The sequence below is a fragment of the Carya illinoinensis genome, chromosome 11, assembly GCF_018687715.1.
Source record: "Carya illinoinensis cultivar Pawnee chromosome 11, C.illinoinensisPawnee_v1, whole genome shotgun sequence".
In the NCBI taxonomy this organism is placed as follows: Eukaryota; Viridiplantae; Streptophyta; class Magnoliopsida; order Fagales; family Juglandaceae; genus Carya; species Carya illinoinensis.
The window spans coordinates 43,427,999-43,452,270 of record NC_056762.1 but is presented as its reverse complement, the minus strand read 5'-3'; the positions used below and the strand labels follow the sequence as shown (position 1 = coordinate 43,452,270).

The 24,272-nt window shown below is 35.2% G+C and overlaps 2 protein-coding genes across 10 annotated transcripts; one reads left to right on the top strand and one right to left on the bottom strand.

Annotated features, from left to right (window-relative positions):
• The first annotated feature begins 1,809 nt into the window (after positions 1 to 1,809).
• LOC122281596 (DNA mismatch repair protein MSH5) lies at positions 1,810 to 19,688 on the top strand. Of its 9 annotated transcripts, XM_043093227.1 has the most exons (35): positions 1,811 to 1,964; positions 2,921 to 2,952; positions 3,942 to 4,036; positions 4,494 to 4,574; positions 4,647 to 4,719; positions 5,456 to 5,519; positions 5,842 to 5,996; positions 6,168 to 6,269; positions 6,336 to 6,363; positions 6,439 to 6,470; positions 6,558 to 6,615; positions 7,108 to 7,194; positions 7,674 to 7,730; positions 8,631 to 8,732; positions 8,862 to 8,906; positions 9,007 to 9,084; positions 10,079 to 10,129; positions 10,223 to 10,304; positions 11,442 to 11,515; positions 11,604 to 11,703; positions 12,265 to 12,361; positions 12,488 to 12,577; positions 12,673 to 12,737; positions 12,859 to 12,917; positions 16,160 to 16,236; positions 16,329 to 16,415; positions 16,695 to 16,756; positions 16,864 to 16,925; positions 17,245 to 17,298; positions 17,396 to 17,481; positions 18,068 to 18,099; positions 18,185 to 18,208; positions 18,436 to 18,551; positions 18,639 to 18,790; positions 18,988 to 19,688. In XM_043093227.1, exons 1-34 carry the CDS (start codon positions 1,929 to 1,931, stop codon positions 18,717 to 18,719), a joined length of 2,424 nt encoding a protein of 807 aa, XP_042949161.1. In that variant the 5' UTR covers positions 1,811 to 1,928; the 3' UTR covers positions 18,720 to 18,790; positions 18,988 to 19,688. The 9 variants fall into 9 exon arrangements, with proteins under 9 accessions (XP_042949166.1, XP_042949161.1, XP_042949157.1 ...); XM_043093223.1 differs by having other exon boundaries at positions 6,336 to 6,470; XM_043093225.1 differs by lacking the exon at positions 1,811 to 1,964 and adding an exon at positions 1,972 to 2,360 and having other exon boundaries at positions 6,336 to 6,470.
• A 194-nt stretch (positions 19,689 to 19,882) lies between these two features.
• On the bottom strand, positions 19,883 to 23,391 carry LOC122281597 (GDSL esterase/lipase At5g55050-like). The gene is made up of 5 exons (XM_043093233.1): positions 23,013 to 23,391; positions 22,435 to 22,583; positions 21,551 to 21,787; positions 20,977 to 21,226; positions 19,883 to 20,337 (listed from the first exon to the last, which is right to left on the bottom strand). The coding sequence occupies exons 1-5, from the start codon at positions 23,254 to 23,256 to the stop codon at positions 20,117 to 20,119; spliced, it is 1,101 nt and encodes a 366-aa protein (XP_042949167.1). The 5' UTR covers positions 23,257 to 23,391; the 3' UTR covers positions 19,883 to 20,116.
• Between the last annotated feature and the right edge of the window lie 881 nt (positions 23,392 to 24,272).

Here is a 24,272-nt window from a genome sequence, read left to right as displayed (position 1 = left end):
CTCATTCTCTTCATGTTTAGGCAAGGGAATGGGGCCTCGAGGCTTCTTTACGGTGATAGTGTCGTTTATGGTCAAGTCCAATTCAAGCCTCGTCCTACATGCATATAATAAATACATAAACAACTGAATATATGTATTATATCTCTCTATGGCTTTCGTAGAGAAAATTAAAGTAACGGGATTTTATATCTCGAGACATCATATGAGCAATGTTGGTGATGGCCCAAATTGGGGTTATGGGAATCTATATTACCATTTTTTCGCATGGTTAACTATTTAATAGATAATGCGTACATCATGTTGAGAGTATACACCTCATAAAATGGTGTTTGTGGGCTCATTTTATTTTATTTTATTATTTATTTAATGGTACCTGATTGGCTATTTCATGGGAGAATGTGTATATTGTGCAGTGTGGACCTCATAAATGGTGTTTGAGGGCAGTTTAATTTTACGGTTTTTTGAAACTTAATGAACTTATAACTTTAACCGGTTCTCTCTCTCATTGTACACAGTCATCTTTTGTTTTCAATCACACTATCTCTTTAATTTATTGTTCTATCCATACTAAAAACGCTATAGGGATTCTGGTTTGAAGTTTTTGGCTTGTTTCTTTGTTCCAATGTCAGGTTTTAGTGTTGATTTAATAAATATAATCTCTTTGTCAATCATGCAACCATGAACAAATACATGGGCAAGAGCAGAGAATGCCATAAATGAGATCGAGATTTTGTTGGAAGAAATACTGCACAATGATATACTGCTCATAAAGCTCGCTGGTGTGGTTGGTCTCAGAGATCATGAAGTAGAGAGGGTAGTGGTTTCGTTGGTAGTAGAAGGGGCAGATCCAGATCTTGAGGTCGGCAACACACTGTTGTAAGTTTGGGTATAATTTGGGTACTGAATTTCTGAGTTTTAAAAACCTGGACCACTTGGGATACTGGCCTAGGTTCTTACCCGAATTAATCTGAGCCGATACCTGAACTGCATTTGACAATCTGAGTCCAGTCCTAGTAAACACGGGTATGTGGGTCCTCGCCCGAACAAACATTCTTACCCTTAGTTTTCATATTTTTGTGTTTCCAAAAGATATTTTGTTTTAAATATATATATTTTTTAAATTTTTTTAAGAAAAATACTATATGTATAAAGAAATTATATAAAAATAATTTTACAAACTGACGTGATTTCATATAATTTATTAAATTTATTTTATAATAAAAATAATTTATGCTACATTAGTTTATAGGATTACTTTTATCTAATTTTTTTATGACTAAAATATTTTTTTTTTTCAATAAGCCATATAATAATACATTGAAGACAAATAGACTGATATAAATTTATAGTGTAGTGCCACCGCCACGGTAGCATTCCTTTGACAAATCTTCAGCTCACTTGTAAATCCCAACGCATATCAGCATATGTTCAAAGTGTGGCCCCGTGATTTTTATTTTTAAAAAGTAAAGATAGGACACAAAATACACTAAGGCGGTGCTTATGCTGGAGTTGGGGCACTCTAATCTGTTTAGTGAGAGTATATGATTTTGTCATCCAGTTGTTGATAATTCTGTCGTAGAGTTATATTATCTCTCTTAGATTTAAATCTTAAAAGATTTTCCATTTGAACTAGATTATATCAATCACAGAATTGTGCTTTAACATTTGTAACAAGTTTGTTTTTAAATTAATTTTATATATTCTCTTTAATGAATTGGAATTTGATCCGTTATTTTATATATATATATATATATATATATATATAAAAGTGTGGCCCGTGGAAGGCCTATGTAATTGGATCCCTGGCCCAAGTACTCTACTCATTCGGTAACGCTCAAAAGTCGAAACTGTACTTCACAAAGCGTAAAAAAAGGGTCCAAACTGAACTCCCATTCTGAAACACCGAGAGAAGGATTTGAGCGCCAAAGATGGAGGAAATGGACGAAACCGAAGCGGTACCTCAGGTCGAGTTCCGCCACTCTCTCCTCTCATCCATTGCGTTTCTTGCTTTCGGTTTGCTTGCGAAGAAAACTAAGGAAGATAGAATAAAACAAAGTTTCGAGTCGGTTCTGGGATTTTCTGGTGGTTCTAGTTTTAAAATGCGAACGAACAAACTGAACATTTGGACTGAGGAAAACAGCTCTATCAGGTTAAATTTGGAGAAAGAGGCTTTGGTTTTTCTTGTCCTAATTAACGAAATGTATACGATTCAGCAATTAGAACTCTTCTGTTTGGTTGCCGAGAAAATCTTAGAGAAGAGGAGAAAATACAGTTCTCTCTACAATGCATCATGCTGTTCTCGTTTCCGAAATACTGTAAACTGAACCTACTCGACCAAGTCAACTGTCCGTCCGGGCTTAGTTGAGTGAGCTATTTGCATTTTATTTAGTTATTTTTTATTTATCTTCGGTCAACTGGCGCAGATAAAAATTATGGAAAATTATTTGTTTATGTTTATATCTTCTGATGAAATCCATGTAAAGAAACAGGAAGGAGGAGGAGGAGAAGGAGAAACGTGATTCTACAATGCTATATTCTATAACAAGAAGCACATACAATGCTATATTCTTTGTCAATTTATTTTTTCAAGGACGTATTTACATCAGTATCTAAATTTCCTGTATACGTAGACTGAGAGGAAATCGAGTGCTTAACTATATTATAAGTTAAATATTACGTATAACACCGACCTTAAAAAATGTCAGGCGGATGTAAATTTATATTAAACATGATGAGGTTTGGGAATCTCCATATTCTATTACCTGCGCTAATGATTGCAGACAAAATAGTGAGAACTTGAATCAAAATTTAACGCTGGCGTCTTTATTCTCTTGTGGAGTGTATAATGTGAAGATCCTCAGATCTGTCATGTTAGCATGCAATCTTTCCAACTTATCTGGATTTTTTGGAATAAGTGCAGGTTTACATGGCATGCATTCAACACGGCCATCGGTGAGCTTCCTCTTACCATGCTCATCCTCTGTTCCCCGATCACTACATAGATTTGTTGCCACAACAACAGAAAATAAAAACTGGTGTCTAATTAAAGCTCATTTAAATAATTGGTTAATCAGGTTAATGTCAAGACTTGCATAGTATAGTCATATAGAAAAAATGCCAGTAACCATGTTGCATATTTGACTGAAGCAGCCTTGTACTTTCTGGTGTGCGGTTTAGAAAAATGCAGTTTGAGTCTGGTTTTTGCTGTTGATACTTCTCACAAGTGTTTTTCATATGAGGTTTTTGAGATTGCTTAAGCAAGTCTGGATTTGGATAAGTTTTCAAACTGAAAAAAATAAAGAAGGGGGAAATTTTCTAGAAGTATGGGATGTAGCACAGCAAGTATGGAGGAAGAAAGAGAAAGAAGAGAGAAAAGAAGAAGAAATATAGGAGGAGAAAGGGGGGAGAAAAGAAGAACAAAAACAAGCCACGGGAGTGAAGAGAGAGGGAAAAGGAAGTAGATGGAAAACTGCCTCAAAATTTTAAGCCATCAAAAGAAGTCTTTAATGCTGTTTACAGAGCAATTAAATATAATTAACTGGGCACTAGATGTGCTAATACTATTGGAGTTTTTATTTCAAATAAACTCCTAAGCAGATGGACTAATGAGGGGGATTAAGATAGACATGAAGAAAGCTTATGAAAAAATGGAATGACCCTTGATCCTGAGAAAAAATAGAATTCCTAGACTCCTAAGATTAATGGACTACAACGCATAGACAACTAAATACATCAAATTGTTCTGTATCTTTTGGAAGCAGAAACTGTAGAACCGAAAAAAATAGAAAATGAAGAACCAGATTGAACTAACGGTAATGAATGGTAAATGTAGGTCAAAGTCATGATTGTGCTTGATTGATACTTTTATGAGATTCACTAGGATTATAAGTCATAAAAACAGATATTATCTACAAACAATGACTGCAATTCTTTTGTTCCAGAGTTGGAGTTTCTTTTTATGATCCCAGTATTCGCCAACTTCATGTGCTTGAAGTTTGGGAAAGTGGTAGCACGGAATTTCCCTTGATTGATCTAGGTATGAGTTTCATGTTTCTTTGTTATGAATGGATTCTATTTCTTTAGTCCTATTCTTTTGGGACCCACCCGTGGGTAGCCCAAGTGGTAAGGGCGAACTTGTGTGCATGAGCCCCATGTTATAGGTTCGATACCTCCTATGATCAAACTGCAATTTAAGTGGGAGGCCATGGCGGTGGGCTGCTGTGCTAGTCTCCTAGGAGGTTTAGGTTCCATGGGTGAGTCCTAAGGGCTCTGCTATGGGCTGGTTCCTCCGTCATAAAAAAAAAAAAAAAAAAAAAATCTTTTCGTACTATGTTTCTTGATAATTAAATTAAAGAGCTTTGTTTTTGCCTCTTGCCACTCGAATTATTTCTATTCATCCATGTAATCTTTACTTATTTTCTTCGGTTGGAAATATTGTAACAATATACTTCATATGCCTTCTTTTGTTCACCTTGGCTGTATCACTTGTTCAGTAAAATATCAAGCAAAGCCGCTGATCATTTACACAAGCACTAAAAGTGAAGAATTCTTTTTGTGTGCTTTACAACGTAGTGGTATGCTGCTCTTCTCTTTGTTGATTTTATGAACTATGCTTGGGGACTTGTTTACTCTCTGAAGTGATGCAGATGGAACAACCGAGGCTCCCACTGTGAAGCTTGTGAAAAGTTCAATTTTCAGCTATGAGCAAGCATGGCACAGGTATAAAAGCATCAGCGAAATGTTCATTGTTGCTCTTGTTAATCTCAGTTGGAGATATCAAACTTGGGCTCAATTTAAGGAGACAAATAGAACTTCAGAGCATACGCAGACCAGTCTTTGTTAAATATATCTAAAGTAAATGGCTTATTATTTTTTTTAGATTTGGCAGCAGTGCTGTTGCTTTTTCTTTTGTAATGCTTAATGTTTCTGATACTAGTAGTTGAAAACTTCATATTGATGGGTCATATGCAACTCATTTAAACAAAAGAACTGGCTAAACATACTTACCATTTATTTGGATGTGGTGACATTACAGACTTCAACTCTATCAGCAAATCTTTTGATTATTTCAAACTTGTACGCCTGGTCATAAAACTGGATTTCATACCAAAATTCTTTATTGTATGGAGGAAATCAAGTCTATGAGGTTTCTATCTGACTATTTTCTGCCATAAAAACCTTCTATATAGGGTCATGTCTTTTGATAATTATTAGGCAATTTAAACTTCTTCACATCCTTTTCATTTCATTAGTTGGAATTGAATCAAGATGTTGACATTGCTTGTATATATTTGAAGTGCGATTCTGACAATGTTCTATGTGATGCTATTATTATTTTGAGGAATTGGATGCTCTCTCTCTCTCTCTCTCTCTCTCTCTCTCTCTCTCTCTCTCTATATATATATATATATATCCTGCTACTTACTTCCTCTTCTTCTTTCTTCGGATTTTATAGGTTGATATACCTTCGAGTGGCAGGAATGGATGATGGATTAAACATCAAAGAGAGGGTTTGTTATGTATGTCAAAATATACATATACTTTACCACGAGTTCTACTAATTTTTTCTTCTTGATTATATATTCTGATATTCTTAATTTGTATTCTTCATTGTGTGGATTCTATTTTTGATCCTTTGAAGTTGCAATAATATGTTTGGACATAATGAATATTGGGTTCTTTGTGCTTCTTGATTTTCTTTCTTTTGCTTCTTTCTCTTTTTCTCACGGCAGTGCTAGCAACTGCCAAACCCATCTCTGTGAAGCAAACGTTTCACTGGAGCATATAGGTTGTTTTAGTCCTTATTTCCACATTAAACTTCTTTTTTCCTTTCCAACACAGCTGAGTTCCATGATGGACATGGGAAGTGATGTTCAAGTTCGTGCAAGTGGGGGTCTTCTTGCGATATTGGAGAATGAAAGGATTGTGGATACCCTGGAACAAAAGGAATGTGGCAATGCATCAATCACAATTGATTCCGTGATAGAAATTTCGCTGTATCTATTTGTGTATTATTTTTACTAAAAAAAAAAAAAAATCTATTTGTGTATTATCATCAATGTGTAAAACTTTTTCAGCTTTTTCGAACATTATTCTTCTTTCTTCTGAAATGACTTATTCTGGAATGAAACTTGGACCATAATGTACTCCTTTACTAACAAAAATAGAAACAATTTTCTCAAACTCGATGCAGCAGCTCATGAGGCATTACAGATTTTCCAAATAGACAAACATCCTAGCCATATGGGCATTGGTAGAGCAAAAGAAGGGTAATTGATGAAAAACCCAGTATGTATTTCCTGGCAAAAGATCTCTAATATTTCATTTAATTGCAGGTTCTCTGTGTTTGGCGTGATGAATAAGGTTTGCAGAAGTTCTTTGGATTATAATCTTGTGTTATCTTTGCATATTGAACTGATTCGTTGGTCCTCAATGCAGTGCGTAACACCAATGGGTAGACGCCTCTTGAGGTAAATTTGAATAGAGAATCATTTTATGCTACTATGTTAGACAGAATTTATAACTCAATGACTTAGCCAAATGTTTTCTTGTATTAGAAGCTGGTTCCTGAGGCCTATACTAGACATTGAAAATTTAAACAGAAGGCTCAATGCGGTATCCTTTTTTTTTTTTTTTTGGCACCGAGTGTCCAGGAACCGTGTCCCAACTAATCCCGGGGATGCATAGGCTCTCAACAAGTAGTTTCCCACAAGTGCACCTCGGGTAATTCAAGGAGAAAATCTCCCAGTCTGATGGCCCCTAGAGATTGTTTGCACCCAAGGGGATTTCAACCTTAGACCTGGGGGGAGCATACCCCCAAGCCCAAGGCCTTTCATTGTGCAAACGTGTGAGGCCTATCTATGCCTAGTCAACCTGTATGGATTCAGGAAAGAACCAAGGGAAAATTAATTTGATCTGACAGCAAGGAATATTATTATGATCTACTAGCAATATAGCTTGAAGATTGTTTGGCTGCAGGTCTGTACCACCTAAGAACTGAAAACGAGCTCTTAAAACTATTGAAGTGAAGATGATTTTCCTAAAGAGTTCTGAACTTTATGCATCTATTAACCAAAACTAAAGCACACTCTCTTTAACGAGTGAAAGATATCTTTCTTTCTTTTATCTGAAGATCTGATGGCTTCTTTACGTGAAACTCTGAAGTCTGTAAAGGACATTCCCCACATACTCAAGGTACAAATAATGTCTGTCCTCTTTCTTAGTCCTTTGAAATAATTTTGTATTACTTCCCCGCCAAATAAAGATTTACGGTTCTATTATGTATATACAGTTACATCAGGGTCTGTTGATTGTTAAGTGCATAACAATCTATGAAACTTTATGAACCATTTGCTCAATTTTTTCGTTTCATACTTGATTATTAAACTTGATCCAATCTTGGAGGATTATCAAATCATTTATTTTCATTACTTTTCTCTGCCTCAAACTTTGAATACTTAGATGCTCGCTTGGCATATATGTCACTGTAATAAAATCTGTTGTTTAACCAACAATGTTTTAATATATGGTTGGAAATAATTATAATTCTGATTGTTCTATCTTTTTAGACAAATTTTTTTCATATAACTGTGTCTCAGTTGCCCCTGTATTCCCTTGAATTCTGAATATTTTGAAGCTTTTCTTTTTCTTTTCTTTTTTTTTCTTCCCCGAAGAAATTCAACTCTCCAAGCTCTAAATGCACATGCAGCGACTGGATAGCTTTTCTAAAGGTAAGTTTTTGTAATATCATATTCTCTCTTGTTTCAATCCTTTCTTAGTTAACAAAGATGTATAAGTTACTCATCTGGAGCTCTGAGATGTTGCAACTGTATTGTAGTTGCAGGACAGTATCCTTTATTGATGTTAGTATGTGGATAAAATGAAAACACAGAAATTTTCTTATTAAATGTCTTCCAGCACGGAAAAAAATAGCAATATTATTTGAGAAGTCCCCGTCCACTCAACTCAAGATGTGTAGTCATATCTGTTGAGCAGGGAAAAGATTGACATGAGCCACTGAGGCAAGGAATTTCCATGTCATTTTTGCTAAAATACGCAACCTTCTTATGGATGATTAGTCTTCAGAAAAATTTTAATGCTTTTACTTAAAAAAGGTAAAAAATTTTCTTTTTTTACTTCGGAACTCTCAAAGAATCCTGTTAGGCATGCCGTTTATCAAAGGAAAAAAATGAATATATAAACTCATTTCTTCCTTGTATGCGATTGTCTGGAGAGTTTTTTTCATACTTCATTTGCTTTACTGAATTGAAAAAAATGGAGGGATCTTGGAGAAAAATTGAAACTGTATTGTTTCTTAATGAGTTACTTTGTGTCCCTACATGTAACTTTCAGTTGGTGGTTTGATTCTACACAGAACAAGTGTGTTGTTGAGGATGCAAAGAGCTATTTATTCCCATTCACTGATTGAATGCTCCTAATTTTTTACCCTAAAGCAGCACTATATTTATGGATACATTAAATATTCATATGAATTGCTGATAGTTTTTTTTCTTTTTTTTGGTGTTTAAGCGGAATGTTCTTTTAATAGAAATTCTAAATGGAACTCTTTGAATAATTCTGTGATAGAAAATCTTATAATATGTTTGTTGTGTGTGTATATTCTCTTTTAGAGTGTTAGCTCACTATTGCATATGAGCAAGATATTTGAAGTGGGGATTTCTGAAAGTCTTAGAGAGCATGTGAAGCATTTCAACTTGGACATTGTTGAGGAGGTAAATAAACTAGTTCGTTCAACAGAAATTTTTGTTAGTTATATGTTGAGTGAATTTATGCAGTTTAATGATGATTTCTTTTCTTTTTTGTAATTAATTTGTGTATGTACATGTATAACTTTATTACAGGCTGCTTCATACATTCCAACAGAGCTAGCTTACATCTATGAATTGGTTAGTCTATATCACATCCTCAACATTCTGTTAGGTTTGTTATGCTTACCTGCTACATTCAGATACAATTGGTGTTATTGTTTGGCAATGTGTTTTATAGGTAATTGGCGTTCTTGATGTCAATAGAGGTAAAGAAAAGGGTTATGAAACCATCGTGAAAGAGTGTTTTTGTGGTGAGGTTGGACATAAATTTCCCATCCCTATCTTCTCCTAGTATTTGCATCTTCAATATTGAACTATTCAATATTAATTTTAAGAAATGAAAAGTAAAAACTCATTGATCTACTCACCTTGTCAAATTAAAATGAAATGTGAAAATCCAATATAGATCTGAAACATTTAACCAAATTAAGAAAGCAAGCAACCACAATTAACAAAAGCTATAAGTATTGAAAGCAATAAAAATAAAGATTTGAGACACGAGATTTTTGTTGATAAAAGTGGAAACTTTTGACGGGCTCTTCAAAAGAAAAAACCAATGCGAGTTCTTGGGCAGCGCTTTAAAATCCCACTATAGACGAGTTCATTACAACCAATTCAGAAACTCACAAAAACTGTCTAGACACTAAACTTGGCCGTGCAATCCATGAATGACACACTCAATCTCTCCACCTCGATAATTCTGGAACTTTGGACTCCTATATAGCATCAAACCATGAACAAACTCTTCCAACAAAGTAGAAATCCAGCAAGATCTCAATTGAAGGACAAATAATAGAACATATAAGTGATGACTTGTGTATAAGGAGGGGAGATCTTTTTGCTTAATGATTATATCGTTAGAGCTCAAATTTGATTTAAAACAGGACTCAAAATCCTCGTGGATTTCTGAATCAGGCACATTCACTTGAGCTAAAGTTGACCATGTATCACCAAAATTTCCCAATAAAGAAACACCAGTTTTCACTCAAGCATTTGCCATAGTATACAGCAGCAAAACAACTCCATCAATTACATAAAATAGAATGATTTTATAAAAAAATTTTCTTGTATGGCTAATTTGATAAAGATTGCTACCTATATAATTTTGCGACGATGAAGATTATTTATTTATTTTATCTGGTAAAATTTCATGCTTCACATCAAATGGTTTTCATTTATCTTTATCTCACTAACATCTGAAATCAGGTTATGACTGTCATGACAAATCATACAATTTTGTTGTCATATAGTTGGATGAGCTGAGGCAAATATATGAGGAACTACCAGAATTTCTGGAGGAGGTGCCTGTTGGCAATATTCTGTACATCTAATGAGAGTAAGAGGAATCCTAATCCACTGGTAAATTTGTTTTTCTCAATAGCATTGTTTTGCAGTTGTCATCATTGGAACGGGCACAACTTCCTCATCTATGTAAAGACAAGCTTGTTCCTTGTATTGTTTATATACAGCAAATAGGTTAGTCTGCTTTTTGAAGCAACTTCATGCAATATTTCTTCATGAGTGATACACATTCTATGTATGTTTTCCTCTGACAGAATTTTGTTTATCAGACTCAATGATAAATTTTTAAGTTATTTCTAACATTGTTATTTGATATTCTTTTTCTCATGTCTCAAATAGTCAGCAGATGATGAAGCTATAGTTTGTGTTGATTTACTGTCTGTCATCTTAGTTGCAAAACAATGAGACTTTACCTGTGATGTTCATTGTTGCATTACTACATAAAAACTCCTGTTGATACTTCACGGAAATTTAGGGTAATGTAAGAATGATAGGAGAATAAGTTTTTACAAAACATTGAAATCAACATTGATACTACTGTCAACGTACAACAGTCCACATTATATTTGTAATATTTGTAATACTATACAGTTGTAGTATTTTAGATTGTATATAGGTAGGCTAGTCAACGCTGCTAAATAGAGGGAGGCTACACATGGTGCTGCTAAACATCAGGCGTAATTGAGGGGGTATGTTCTATATAAGGAGGGTAAAATCCTTTGAAAGGATCATCGAATCCATTTAACAACTACACTACAGTCCAATGCAGCAGCACAGAACTAGAATTCTAGATGAATATGTCAGCCTCTAAGGTCTACTTATTTTCTTTAGAAATGGTATCTATATTAATACTAAAAAACCAACAATGATCCAAAATATTTCTTTTGTGATAATGTAATTTCAAATGGTGCTACAACTATACATGCATATATATATACACACATGTACCAAAATAGAAATTATTCATTGCCCATAATGTTAAATGTAAATTTCACCTTCTCAAGGTTTTTTGCATTCCAAAGCCTAAAAGAAATATAAGCTATTCTTTTATTTTTTATTTTTTATTTTTTTATAAGCGAAATATGAACTCCTTTTGTTGGAAAAAGGCAACAAGATTTAGAGTCACTAGTAAAATAATATGCAAGTTTGTGCCATGATATTTATCTTGGTTCTGAGCTACTTTTTTTTTTTTATCTTGCATAATGCCAATTTGAATTTGTCAATTTGAAAACAATGTGATTTATCTATTAGCTTTAAGCTAGTTTACTACATCTTAGCCATGCCTGCTGATTTTTATGGGTTAATATTTAGGATACTTGATGTGCTTTTTTGAAGAAAACCTTGATGAAGCCACACTGGTGGAACTTCAAGATTTTGTGTTTGCTGTAAGTAAATGCTTCATTTAAATCAAATGAATACCCTATATTATTAGTGTGGATTTTTCTAAAGAAAATACATAGCTGTCAAACATAGTTCTCTGATGTGGATGGGGAGACAAAAAGATTTTTTTACCGCACCCCAAAGACAAGAGAACTGGATGACCTGCTTGGAGATATCTATCATAAAATCCTAGGTATGCAGTATAAGTTTCTCCCGTTTTGTATTTTCTTTTGGAGATGTTCTTAGTTTTACTTGTTTACTAGCATATATATAGGAAAAGTCTGGTGTTTAATATTTTGAACCCATTTAGTTCCATAAACTGTGTACTCTACCCCACTCTCTGGCTGCTTATTGATATCTAGAATAGACACTAAGGATAACAACAGAGACTCTATCTTATTAGTTCTAAGTGTAATGCTTTGATTATAGACGGCACTAAGAAAGATGAGTGACAGTGGTACAAAATTAAATGGATTCATGATCTGTTACATCTACCCATCCCGTGATTCCGAATCAACAGACCCCACCAAGATATGGCAACTTTTTTTGAAAGAAATAGTCAGCATAATTGTATCGAATACATTTTCTATAAATATTCTCTTACCTAATTCATTGTTGAAGTTAAGAAGAAAGTACAAGTTTCTAATGATCTACAATCAGACCACAAGTGTAGTAATGGAGCTGTTGTTTCTAGCTTTAAGTGCAATGATATGACCTATTTTACATTGGTTTAATCTGAATTCATTATTTGAAGATATGGAGAGGGCAATTACTAGAGATTTGGTGTCACATATTCTTCTATTCTCAACCCATTTGCTCAAGGCCATCAATTTTGCAGCCGAACTTGATTGGTGAGAATTATTTTGGACAATAAGTTCTTCTTTTGCTCTCTCATGAGAATCCCCATTTGTTGATTCTCTCTCTCTCTCTCTCTCTCTCTCTCTCTCTCTAACTTATTATTAGCTGTTTTATTTCAGCCTTTTGTCATTAGCACTTGTTGCTCGTCAAAACAATTATGTAAGGCCTACTTTGACTACAGAAAGCTTGCTCAATATTCAAAATGGAAGGTGAGAGGTGTCTGGCTTATATCCCTGTGTTCTGATGCTTAAGAAATTTGAGATTTATGCACGGGTTAGTAACAAGTACTACATACCATTTTCAGGCATATTTTGCAGGAAATGACAGTAGATACATTTATTCCAAATGACACCAAGATACTTGATGATGGTAAATGGAAGATACACTCAATCATAGTACATCGCATGAATCTCAGCTTAACTAAGTTTCAACAAATCCTAACACCATCTTACCATACTCTTGTTAAATTTTCATGATTGTGTTGTTTCAGGAAGAATTCAAATAATCACTGGTCCTAATTATTCGGGGAAAAGTATCTATGTAAAGCAGGTCAGTTATTCTTTCTTCCTTTCAAGAGACGACCATACCCTTCATTATGTATCATATTTTCACTGATAACTAAATGGATTTTGTTCTATCTACCTGGTTTTCTCAATCCTCCTGATATATGTTACACACACTCCATCCTTTTTGCACATAACACACCAATCAGAAATAAACAGTCCTCTCCTTCTAAGATTATCAGTTGTCAAAACTTTGCCCAAAGAAGCCACCCAACAGAAAAAAGCAACCTTGGGAGGAGCTTTCACTTTCCAAATACTTTTCCATGGGAAAACACAACTACCATGACTTGACATAACTCTATAGTAAGAAGAAACTGAAAACTTAGCATTACCAGCAGAAGACCATGCCATACTATCCTCCCTTTCTGTTACCAGCTTTATACTGTAAAGTTTAACCAACAAAGCCTGAACTTCATCCGCTTCCCAATCATTAATATCCCTTTTGAAAATAACATTCCAAACAACCTTATTATTGCTGCCACAGTAGGAATCAAAAACAGCAGCATTTTGATCCCTTGCAATTCTGAACAGGGCAGGAAAGTCCAGCTTGAGAGCAGCATCCCCACACCTCAAATCATGCCAAAAGAGGACTCTTTTACCATTTCCAACCTTCAATCTAAAATTATTAGAGAAAAAATCCCATCCTTTTCTAATAAATTTCCACAAACTCACCCCATATGCTCCACTAGAGGCTTTTGAACACCAACCTCCCCTCAAACTTCCATACTTTACTTCTATCACATTTTTCCATAGGGCTTCACTTTCCAGATGATATCTCCAAAGCCATTTGCCTAGTAAAGCTTTATTGAAGACCTTCAAATCTTTAATCCCCAAACCACCACCATCCAATGGTTGACAAACTTTCTTCCAACTAACCAAGTGAAACTTCTTTTCCTCACCAACACCACCCCATAAAAAATTCCGAAATAAACTCCCAATTCTCTTTTCAACCCTTGCAGGAAGAGGAAAAAGAGAGAGGAAATATGTAGGCAGGTTAGACAAAGAACTTTTAATAAGAGTTAATCTTCCCCCCTTAGACAAATAAATCCTCTTCCAACCCGCTAACCTCCTTTCAATTTTTTCAATCACCCCATCCCAAATGTCCACAGCTTTAAAAGAAGCCCCCAAAGGAAGCCCAAGATATCTCAAAGGCAAAGAAGAGATCCTACACCCCAATAAATTTGCCAAATCTGATAAATTCTGAACAACACCCACAGGAACAATTTCAGATTTTGATAAATTAACTTTTAACCCCGAAACAGCTTCAAAACACAGTAACAGAGCTCTTAAAGCACGTAAATTATCAGAATCAGGCTCACTAAAAATCAGGGAATCATCAGCAAATAATAAATGAGAAATCTTCAGATTATTCCTATTCTCGTTACCCACCACAAAACTAGACAGAAAGTTACCCTCCACAGCCTTGTCAATCATTCTACTAAAAGCATCCATGATCATAACAAAGAGAAAGGGGGAAATGGGATCGCCTTGCCTCAAACCACGAGAACTACAAAAGAAACCAGCTGGTTCTCCATTCACCAAAACAGAAAATTTAGGAGTCGAAACACAGAACTTAATCCACGAACACCATTTAACTCCAAAACCATATCTCCTCAACAAATATTCAAGAAAATCCCAGCTTACATGATCATAAGCCTTTTCCATATCCAACTTGACGAGAATACCAGCCTTCCCCAATTTAAGTCTGCTTTCCAAACACTCATTAGCAATTAGAACAGAATCTAAAATCTGCCTTCCTCTCACAGAAGCATTTTGAGGTTGTAAAATTATCCTCTCCATCACCCTACTTAACCGATTAGCCAACACCTTAGAAACAATTTTATAAACACCATTCACCAAACTGATAGGCCTAAAATCTCTTATCTCCACAGCCCCAGCCTTTTTCAGAATTAGAGCAATGAAAGTCTCATTCAAACTCTTCTCAAACCTCATAAAGGAGTGAAACTCGGCAAACACCTTCATGACATCATCTCTAACAACATCCCAGCACTCTTGAAAAAAAGCCAAAGAGAACCCATCTGGACCTGGAGCCTTATCTTTTTCCATACCTTTTCCCACATCCAGAACTTCTTCTTCTTCAAACTCTCTTTCCAGCCACACAGCATCAGCCTGCACTATAGAATTAAAAACAAGGCTATCCAATTTTGGTCTCCACGAAAAATTTTCTGAAAACAACTTCTCGTAATAATTCACAATATTGGCCTTAATATCATCCTGATCCGAAAACAATCTGTCACCTTCATGAAGGACCTCAATCGCATTATATCTTCTATGAGAATTTGTCAATTGATGAAAAAACTCGGTACACCTATCGCCTTCCTTCAGCCATTACGCCCTTGATTTTTGCCTCCATGATATCTCATCCATTAAAGCTAAATTTTCCAGATCTGAAACCACCCCTAGTTTTCTGGATCTATCCTCTTCCGAAGACAACCCTTGCACCTCCTTCTCTTCCAAAATTCACAATTCCTCCATTAACCGCTTCTTTTTTGTAGCCAACAACCCAAATTCCTCCTTATTCCACTTCTTTAAATCATTCTTTAAAGATTTTAACTTACTAGCCAAAACAAAACTAGGAGTGCCTGAAAAAATGTAGGAATTCCACCAACATCTAACTTTATCCCCAAAACCTTCAACCTTTAACCACATGTTCTCGAACTTGAAATAACTTCTTCTACTCACAGATCCGCCACAATTCAACATAATACGGAAATGATCTGAACAAAGTCTCTGCAAAACTTTCTGCTTCAAACCAGAAAAATGGGCCTCCCAGGAAGGCGAAACTTATTAAAAAAAAAACATTTATTTTGGTGTACGAACTCTCCTATGCTGCAGAAAATCCAATTTTAGAGTAAATTTTCTTTTGTAATGGTATATATGAAGATTGTGCATGGTTTTGAGGGAATGAATCCATAATGCATCAAAAACATTCCTTCTTTCTTTTAAAGTTTTGACAGTCAAACATGTTGTGATCCCTTTAATTGCTAATCCTAGTCAAGCTAGTGCTATCAATGTAACAATATTTTCAATTACTAGCATCCTTATTCTTGTGTCCCAAACACCTGCATACAAAACTTATCATACACCATTTTGGGTGTTGAAAATTACTGTGCAACTTTGATTTGTTAACTTAGTGTAAGTGGATGTTGAATGTTAGCATCATCTCTCTCTGGGCACTTTATCATGATTGAAAATTTAATGTTGCAGGTAGCTTTAATCGTTTTCCTTTCCCACATTGGAAGTTTTGTTCCTGCAGATGCTGCAACTGTGGGTTTGACTGATAGGTGTGGCCTCAATATTTCCAACATCTTTCTTGGAACAGCCACTACTCAATAATATGCTATTGGCAATACCAACCAAATTGCCATGATAACAGGATATTCTGTGCAATGGGAAGCAAGTTTATGACTGCAGAACTGTCAACTTTCATGATTGATCTACATCAAGTAGGGATGATGCTAAGGTATACTAAATGAGTGTGAATAGATTAGCTTAAAACTACTAAATAAACAAATAGTTCTGGTTTACCGCATCTGTATCTCATGTTCCTTGGTGTTTGGACCCTTTCGAATTGTTTTATAATTGCTGGTAAATCTGGTTCCATAATATGAAGATCTATTCAGACTGAACTGAGTTATAATATTTGCTAAATGGTTCCATTATAGGAGTAGAATTTCACTAAAAGAACTGGAGTTTTATTCCTTTTTTGTTTCCATGTTATTGATGTTGAAAAACCCTACAGGCATGCAACTTCACGATCTTTGTGTCTACTGGATGAGTTTGGTAAAGGTACTCTTACAGAAGGTTAGTCTCTACCAGACAAATGGACTTTTATGTTTGGAAGTGCTATGTCTATAGAACTGGAATATTGCAGATGTTTTATATGAATTTATTATCTCAATATGTTTCAGATGGCATCGGGCTGCTTGGTGGAACCATAACTCACTTTGCCACATGTGATGACCCCCCAAAGGTTGGAGGTTCTGTACTTCCTGCTATAGTAATTAATAGCATGCTATTAATAATTGGTTCTGTTTCTTTTCTTCAAAATAGGAAGCCTTTTGTTGAGATTAATTTCGTCTCAACATTACTGGCTAGACCTTTTTTAAACAGGACAGCCATTTGAGCATGATTTGGTGATTGTTGAGATATTATTTTTCATGCATTCTTGTTCTCTCAAACAATGGAATCAATTTACCCTACAAGAATGGTTAAAGTGGTAAATATTTATCGACAAAATCGAGCAGAAACTAGTACTAGCTTCAATTCAACTGTGCTTTATTATCTTGCAGGTTCTTGTGTGTACTCATTTGACTGAGATATTTGATAAGAGTTGCCTACCAAAGGTTATGACCTGATCGATTCATTCCTTCAGTTATGCACTCTTTCATGGTTGGGCACATTGGAAGTGTTGATATTTATGTATTCTTTTGATGATCTCAGTCTGAGATGATCAACTTTTACACCATGAGTGTGCTGAGGCCTGACAACAATTCTACGAATATCGAAGACATCGTGTTTCTATATCGGTATATTTCTGCTTGCTCTCTACATTACTCTACTGCCAAGAAATACTGTCATGTGACCATTATATAGTGGTAATCGTCATAGAATTGACTTGGTGGGGGTTCGCTATTTGTTTCCTTCAAAGTGATTTCTATAAAATATATGAATGCTTTCCACTTTCTTTGCCCGAAATATCTCTAGAAACCATTATTGTTGTCCCTTGGGATATTTTCATGAAAATAATTGTCATTTGAACAGATGCAGCGAGAAAACATCTTAACATATTCAGTTATTCCAACAAAGTGTTCTATAATGTTGTCTGGCTGCTCAGCATGCATCCATACATAGCGATTTACTCAGGAGTAGTAATGTGCAGTTGTGGATAGCATCATCTAGTTGTTCTAGGTTTAAGGCAGATAGGTCATAATGGTTCCTCAGTCATATGAATTTTAGTTTCAATCCCCATAAGGATGTATGAATCATGGTTTCAGCTGGCAGTCTCTGTGACCTCACCTTCTTTGAACAATGCGCAAGTTATTATTTCTCATTGCATTGCATGTAATGTGCTAGAATTCTGTGATCTCTCTCTCTTTTTTTAATTGCTTGCAGGCTTGTTCCCGGACATGCACTTCTAAGCTATGGTTAGTATATAATTGCATTTCTAAGTTGAGGATTCCAATATGAAATTATTACCAGCAATTGTTCATGCCAATTTGCGTCCTTCAGGGCTGCATTGTGCACAACTTGCAGGTACATCTGAACTAAAATCTAGCTTTACTGAAACTAGAATGCTTGAACACGGGATATAATAGTATTAACAACCTCATTGAGATAAGATCGATTAATCTATATAAGCATAATCCCTCTTGGTGTGAAAAGTGAGGCCCAGGATGAAGCCATAAAACTAAGGTCTTCTAGGGGCTGTTTCTATGACTGCCACCGATTTTCTAATGGAATTGATTGCATTGCTTATGTAGGTGTCCCTGGGGAAGTCATAAAGCGAGCTGCATTTGTATTGGATGCTATCGGGAATAATAAGCATGTTGAGCGATTGTGCAATAAGAATATATCAGCTCAAGATCAGCAATACAAGGTCTTAATTGAGCGATAAATCTCACATATGACTCGTGGGATTCTGATTCTTACATATGTGGTTTTTTTCTTTTGGAGCTAAATGCAGGATGCAGCGGACAAGATTTTGGCGTTTGATGTTTTCAAGGGGGACCTCAGCCTTTTCTTTCAGGATATATTTCCATCTTAATCGTGAAGATAATGAAGGTGTCCTCTCCTTCAATTACATTCTCCGAAGGAACACGATCTGTTTTATCGCAGGTATATTGGCTTGGCTTGACTCTCGTCAGGGATTTTTTCAGGTTTTGTTTACAGAGATACAGTAAATCTGTAACATTTGGGTAACATATTCGGGCCTCATCTGGTTAACTGTCAAGTTTTAACTACATATCATTGCGGTTTGTGTGTTTTTTAAAACTGCTACCAGGCTACCTCATTCTTACCTCTCGTTCTTACAGCTTGATGTGGCCATGCCACGTGGTTGAAGTGATAAAAAACAAAAGCAAAAATGAAAAGCTAGAGAAATGGAAGCCCTCGTCCCCGAGCTACCGAAACAGGACAATCTGTCCAAAATCAATCCACTTTTCCAGCCATTGCTGCTGGTGAACTTGGCATCACTATGAGATCAAGCAAATGGCTTACTGCGGCGAAAAAAGTGTTCGTAGTTTACATGTGGGGTTCTGTTGTTTCGATACTCCCTTATTTCATCTGTTAAATACCCCATTGCACTCCAACAATCAGCTTTCTAGTCTGGTTTTGCTCTCAAGCTTCAGCCTCCTAATCTTGTGTTTGATTTTGGGTTCTTCATTTTACTACGTCAATGCCTCTTAGACTCAAAAACGAGATTGGGCTCTCATTAATTTTGCTACAGCTGAAATTGGAGCTTTGCTAACGGTCCCAATGTGTTTGATGGCTCAACACATTGATGACTCAAATAGATGCTTGATGTTAGATCTACAACTTTGCAGAAAATTTCACGGCTGGCTTGTAATCAAGATCTGGGTTGGGTTTACGCTGGCTGCCTTTTTAATGTTGAGAGGCGTACCTACTTGGAGGTTAAGGTGGTGCTACTGTTGGTGACATATGGAATTTCTGTGTTTGTCCTCTTAACTAATCTCACGTGGTTTGGTTGGTTTGAAATGTCATGTTTAGTTAGTTCCGGGACGAAGGCTTCCATTTCTCGGAACTTTATTTTTTAATTTTAGCTATTCAACCATGTGGCCGCTGTAAGAGGAGCGGTAAAAATGAGGCGGTTCAGTAGCTTTTTCCTATTTTTTGGGTGGGAGGGAGGGAGTGACTGACAGATATTGCAAATAATTGATTAATTAAAAGTTAAGACAAAAAAATAGATGGTTGAAATAAAAATCCTAATCCAAACTTTTATTTGTGAAATTTATTTTTTTCCTTCAACTAGTTAGTCTACTGCCTAATATGGGGTAGGTATCGCCCATCCCACTTTCTAGCAGTTATTGCTACGCACAGAAACAGGGTACAACGACGAATTTTGTGTTGCTGCTGACAGCTGTGATGATTCAGGCCCTGCATTATGAAGGCGTAGCAGTTCACAGGGGCTGTGCAATACCGAGTCTACAAAGCAATTAGCTGCCGCACATTCACGGGAAATGTGTATTTTGAAGCATCGTCAACAATGTAGTCTACAAGGATGCGCTGAGCTTTCTCTGTAGGATGGAATGGGTCCCAGAAGAGGTAGTTGCTTCTGTTGGAACAATAGGGCGAAGTTCGCATGCAAGTAAGTTTACCACGATAGTTCCCTTGTCCACAACATGCAACTTTAGACTCACCAAATCCTGAAATGAAATAGGACAATAATAGGTTCATAACAGTTCCAATAATAAAACTTAACCGGAAAAGGAGCAAAGGTATATATATATTTTTTTTAAAAAGAAAAATTATTAACGTGGACAAAAAACTTCCTTGTTTCGATACTAAAAAGTTTTCAATTTCCATAAAAAAAAAAGTCAAATTCTGATAAGTATTTTAGGATGCTTGATAAATGAGATGATATAAGAATTTTGTGAATAGTAATAAGATAATTTGTGAATAGTAGTGAGATTGTTTGATTTAAATATTTATTAGGTTTTGAAAAAAGAGAGAAAATTTTAAATAAAAAATATTATAAATTTAAAATATTGTTAGAATATAATTTTTAATATTATTTTTTATTTTGAAATTTAAAAAAGTTGAATTATTTTTTATTTGAAAGTTTGGAAAAATTGTAATGATTAGTTTAAAAAAATTGTAATGATTAATTTGAAAGTGTTTGTACTTGAATAATATTTAAGATGGTAAGATATGAGACGAGATTAAATTTTTTTCCAAACATCCCCTTAAATCAGACCTCAAAAAATACTTAAAAAAGAAAAAAAAAATATTGCAGGGTTGAGTAGACTTTTCCATCAGTGAAAATAAATAAAATAACACTGTACCATAAAGTTCTGCGTTCTCGATTAAGTTTTGCAAGATAGCGTACGAATCGCAGTAAGAGTATCTCATATCCTTGGCTTCTGATTTCAATTTCCGCAACCTCAACTGAAGGCCTTCGTTGTACGTTACAATCAGGGAGTTCGAAACTTCGTTGCATCCTCCTGTGAACTCCCAAGCCCTACCAAACGGGCAGCACCCGAGTTTGGAGACCCCCGTAACCACAAACTTACGTGCACCGTAATCGTATAATTGCTGTCCAGATAAAATTCAAAACACAAAACATGGTGATCTAATGATTTAAAAGTACTTTAAACTCATTGTCTCCGTGTACTTGCACACAGTATTGTACGTATTTATTGCCTTTGTTTCTTTCGTATCATATGATCATTTTTGCAATACGAAAGAGAACCCAAGCATTTGCATCTGTGCATGATAATTCGGTTTGGAATGAAATAAACAAATAAAAACAGAAAATTCGACTCTTTTGTTATATTTTCAGATCCGAAAAAGAACTTGAAAATTTAAAAAAAAAAAATTTGGGGCCCTATTATATACATATATATATATATATATTACCCTTAATTGATCTTTTAGTGTATCAAGTGCGAAATCCATGCGCTGCTGTTGGGTGTTGTACTTGCCGTTGGGATCAGGATACGGCACGTAATAGATGATATCGTTGGTTCCAGTCACAATCACGAAGAGAGATTTAGCAAAAAGCTTCGGCGCAGCTGAGGGTCCTAGCTGTTGCTTCAACTCTTCATATACCGTTGCAAAGTAGCCTACTTGTGTCGCCATAGGTATTAACTCTCCCTGGGAAAAACCCCAAACAAACAGCACCAGTCGAGAGCGTTAGCCAGTTGGTGTGTGAGGGTAGATTGAATGTCTGAAGTTCGCGTGAATCAAAGGAAAACGGTGATCAGCTAATGTCCTCTTTCTCCCTTTCTCTTCTTCTTCTTTTTTTTTTGTTTTTTTTTTTGACACAGGTATTTTTCAGTCCCGTAATCTTCAAAACAATCCCTAAGATTTTGTCACGATAAAATATATCACTTCTACGTACCAACATTCAAATTTTACTGATATAGACTTAGGTGCCATTTGGTTAGCCAATCCAATTTAACTCAATTCAACTCATCTAATCATTACAACTTTTCCAACTTCTAACACAAAATATAATAAACAATTCAACTTTTTTAAATCTCAATTCAACATTTTCAAATCTCAAAATGATAAGAATATTAAAAAATAATATTTTAAACTTTTATCTTAACTCATCTTAACTCAACCCACTATCCAAACCGGGCAATGTTTTCTAAAATTTTAATATAGAATAATTAATGTTGATGCAATAATGCAGAATGGGTGCACAAAAGAATTAAAAATGGTGCGCTAGTGCAGTGCATGCACCACGAGAAAAGGGAAAATTGTACTAATTAAATATAATTTGTCGCTTCACTAACATAAAGTGATATTCCTGTAGTGTTAAGGATGCCAGCAGCTGCGGAGGCGAAGTTTGCACCAGTTAGCAACGACGTCGCGTTGTTGATTTTGCCAGGCCTGGATACCAAGGAGAGATATGGTGGTGAAGAAGGCAAGCCCACTCTCTCAGCTGCCCAACAATTCCATCCAATTTCAAATTTTAGGTCGTGAAAACCAGACAATATCAGTGTATACTAATATGCAGTACTTCCTGATCTGCTACTGTATATTAATTATAAAAAATGAAATCTAGCTAACTTCTGAATTCTGCATGATATTCATGTCTGGTCTCCAGATGCATGCAGTAAATTATTAATTCTAGGTTAAAGCTTTTACCACATGGAAAAGCGAAAACAGCTGTAATGATCGAAGTTAGTGCAGATAGAATTAATGAAATCACATAAACAGTAAATCTAATTTTTCCAGATTTCGAAAGGTCAAAGCACTATATATAATGGAGCATGCATGGCTATTGTCTAATATTGATCATGATCAGATGAGCTTTATCAAGTGAAGTGCTACTGTTGCTGAAGGTATATAATTAACTCTGTATATATACCAGTGAAGTCTGCAACATTCTTGCCGTTGCAAAACCTCCCGGTAGGTTTCCTGCCAGGATAGTCGATTCCGTGCGGGAGGAAATTTCCTTTGACAATTGTCTTCTTCAGGTAGTTGTTGTTGCCCACGTCTACTAGAGAATCTCCAAATATAAATACGGCCGGGGCCAACTGAGCCTCCGAGAAATTCAAGCTCGAGAGAACTATTAGGAGGAAATTGAGTAGCAAAACATTGGAATTAGCCATTGTTGGAGTGTCAGACAACTCTGATATTGATCTATACGTATATATCTTTCAAAATCTGGTGGGTGGTTTATATATATGTGTGTATATATAAATATATATATGCAGGGGAAGCCAGCGGTACTTCTGTACGTTGGGTTTTATATATGGAGAGGGTCGCTATATATATATATATATCTTCATGTAGACGCATAATATTCAATATTTATTTTTATTTTTTTTAAATAAACAAGTTTAATTGGCCGCAAATATTTATATAGAGTATATATGCTCTTTGGAATCAATAAATTCTCGCATCTAGCGCTATATATTGATCATGTTTAGGTGTATCGTGTAAATTCTTTGGAATGAAAAAACCAAAAAAATTCACCCTAGTTGCCAGCTACGTACGTTCTCATCAAATATGCCCTTGCTATTTAGCTAATTAGGGCACGCATGCAGCTTTCTTGAACCATATCGCTTGCCTAAGTTCAGATAAAAGTCCTAAAAAAATCATTGAAAAACTCGGTGGTCATATAAGCATAAAGATCTAGTAATGTTATATGTACTTATAATTTTATATACAATATTTATTTTATTAGTTTTCTTTATAATTTTCAGCATATCAATAACTAGCACGTAAATAAATAGATTTTTTATAAGTTTTTTTAAAAAAATAAAAATACAGTTAAGCATTGTTCAAGTACCAAACAAGAGGCAAGCCTGAAGAGTATTAGTAGTTGACTCAACAAAATTAAAATTTAACCAAAGTTTAACTAAATTACATAAAAGAAGGAGCTGTAGTGGTCTCAATAAAACTACAGTATTTTTAACTTTCATCAATTTTACTAATCAAATTTATTAAGCACTAGTTGTTGATCAAAATATTATTTTGGTATAATATATTCCCTCTCCCCATGTGTGTGCATATGAGCAAGAGATGCTCATGCTCGAATGTATTTATTTTTAGTGTTAAATTGTTAGAATAAATTATTTGTCAGTACACCACATTGGTTGGTGAATCTGTTTGTCAAATCACG

Coding starts and splice junctions, on each gene's coding strand:
- LOC122281596 (XM_043093223.1), top strand. CDS start 1,929: ATGGAGGAAATGGACGAAACCGAAGCGGTACCTCAG. Junction 5,520..5,841: donor TCAAAGAGAGGGTTTGTTAT/GTATGTCAAAAT, acceptor TTTCCAACACAG/CTGAGTTCCATGATGGACAT. Junction 12,362..12,487: donor TTTGCAGCCGAACTTGATTG/GTGAGAATTATT, acceptor GTTTTATTTCAG/CCTTTTGTCATTAGCACTTG.
- LOC122281597 (XM_043093233.1), bottom strand. CDS start 23,256: ATGGCTAATTCCAATGTTTTGCTACTCAATTTCCTCCTAATAGTTCTC. Junction 21,227..21,550: donor CACTAAAAGATCAATTAAGG/GTAATATATATA, acceptor TTATCTGGACAG/CAATTATACGATTACGGTGC. Junction 20,338..20,976: donor CGAGAACGCAGAACTTTATG/GTACAGTGTTAT, acceptor ATTTCATTTCAG/GATTTGGTGAGTCTAAAGTT.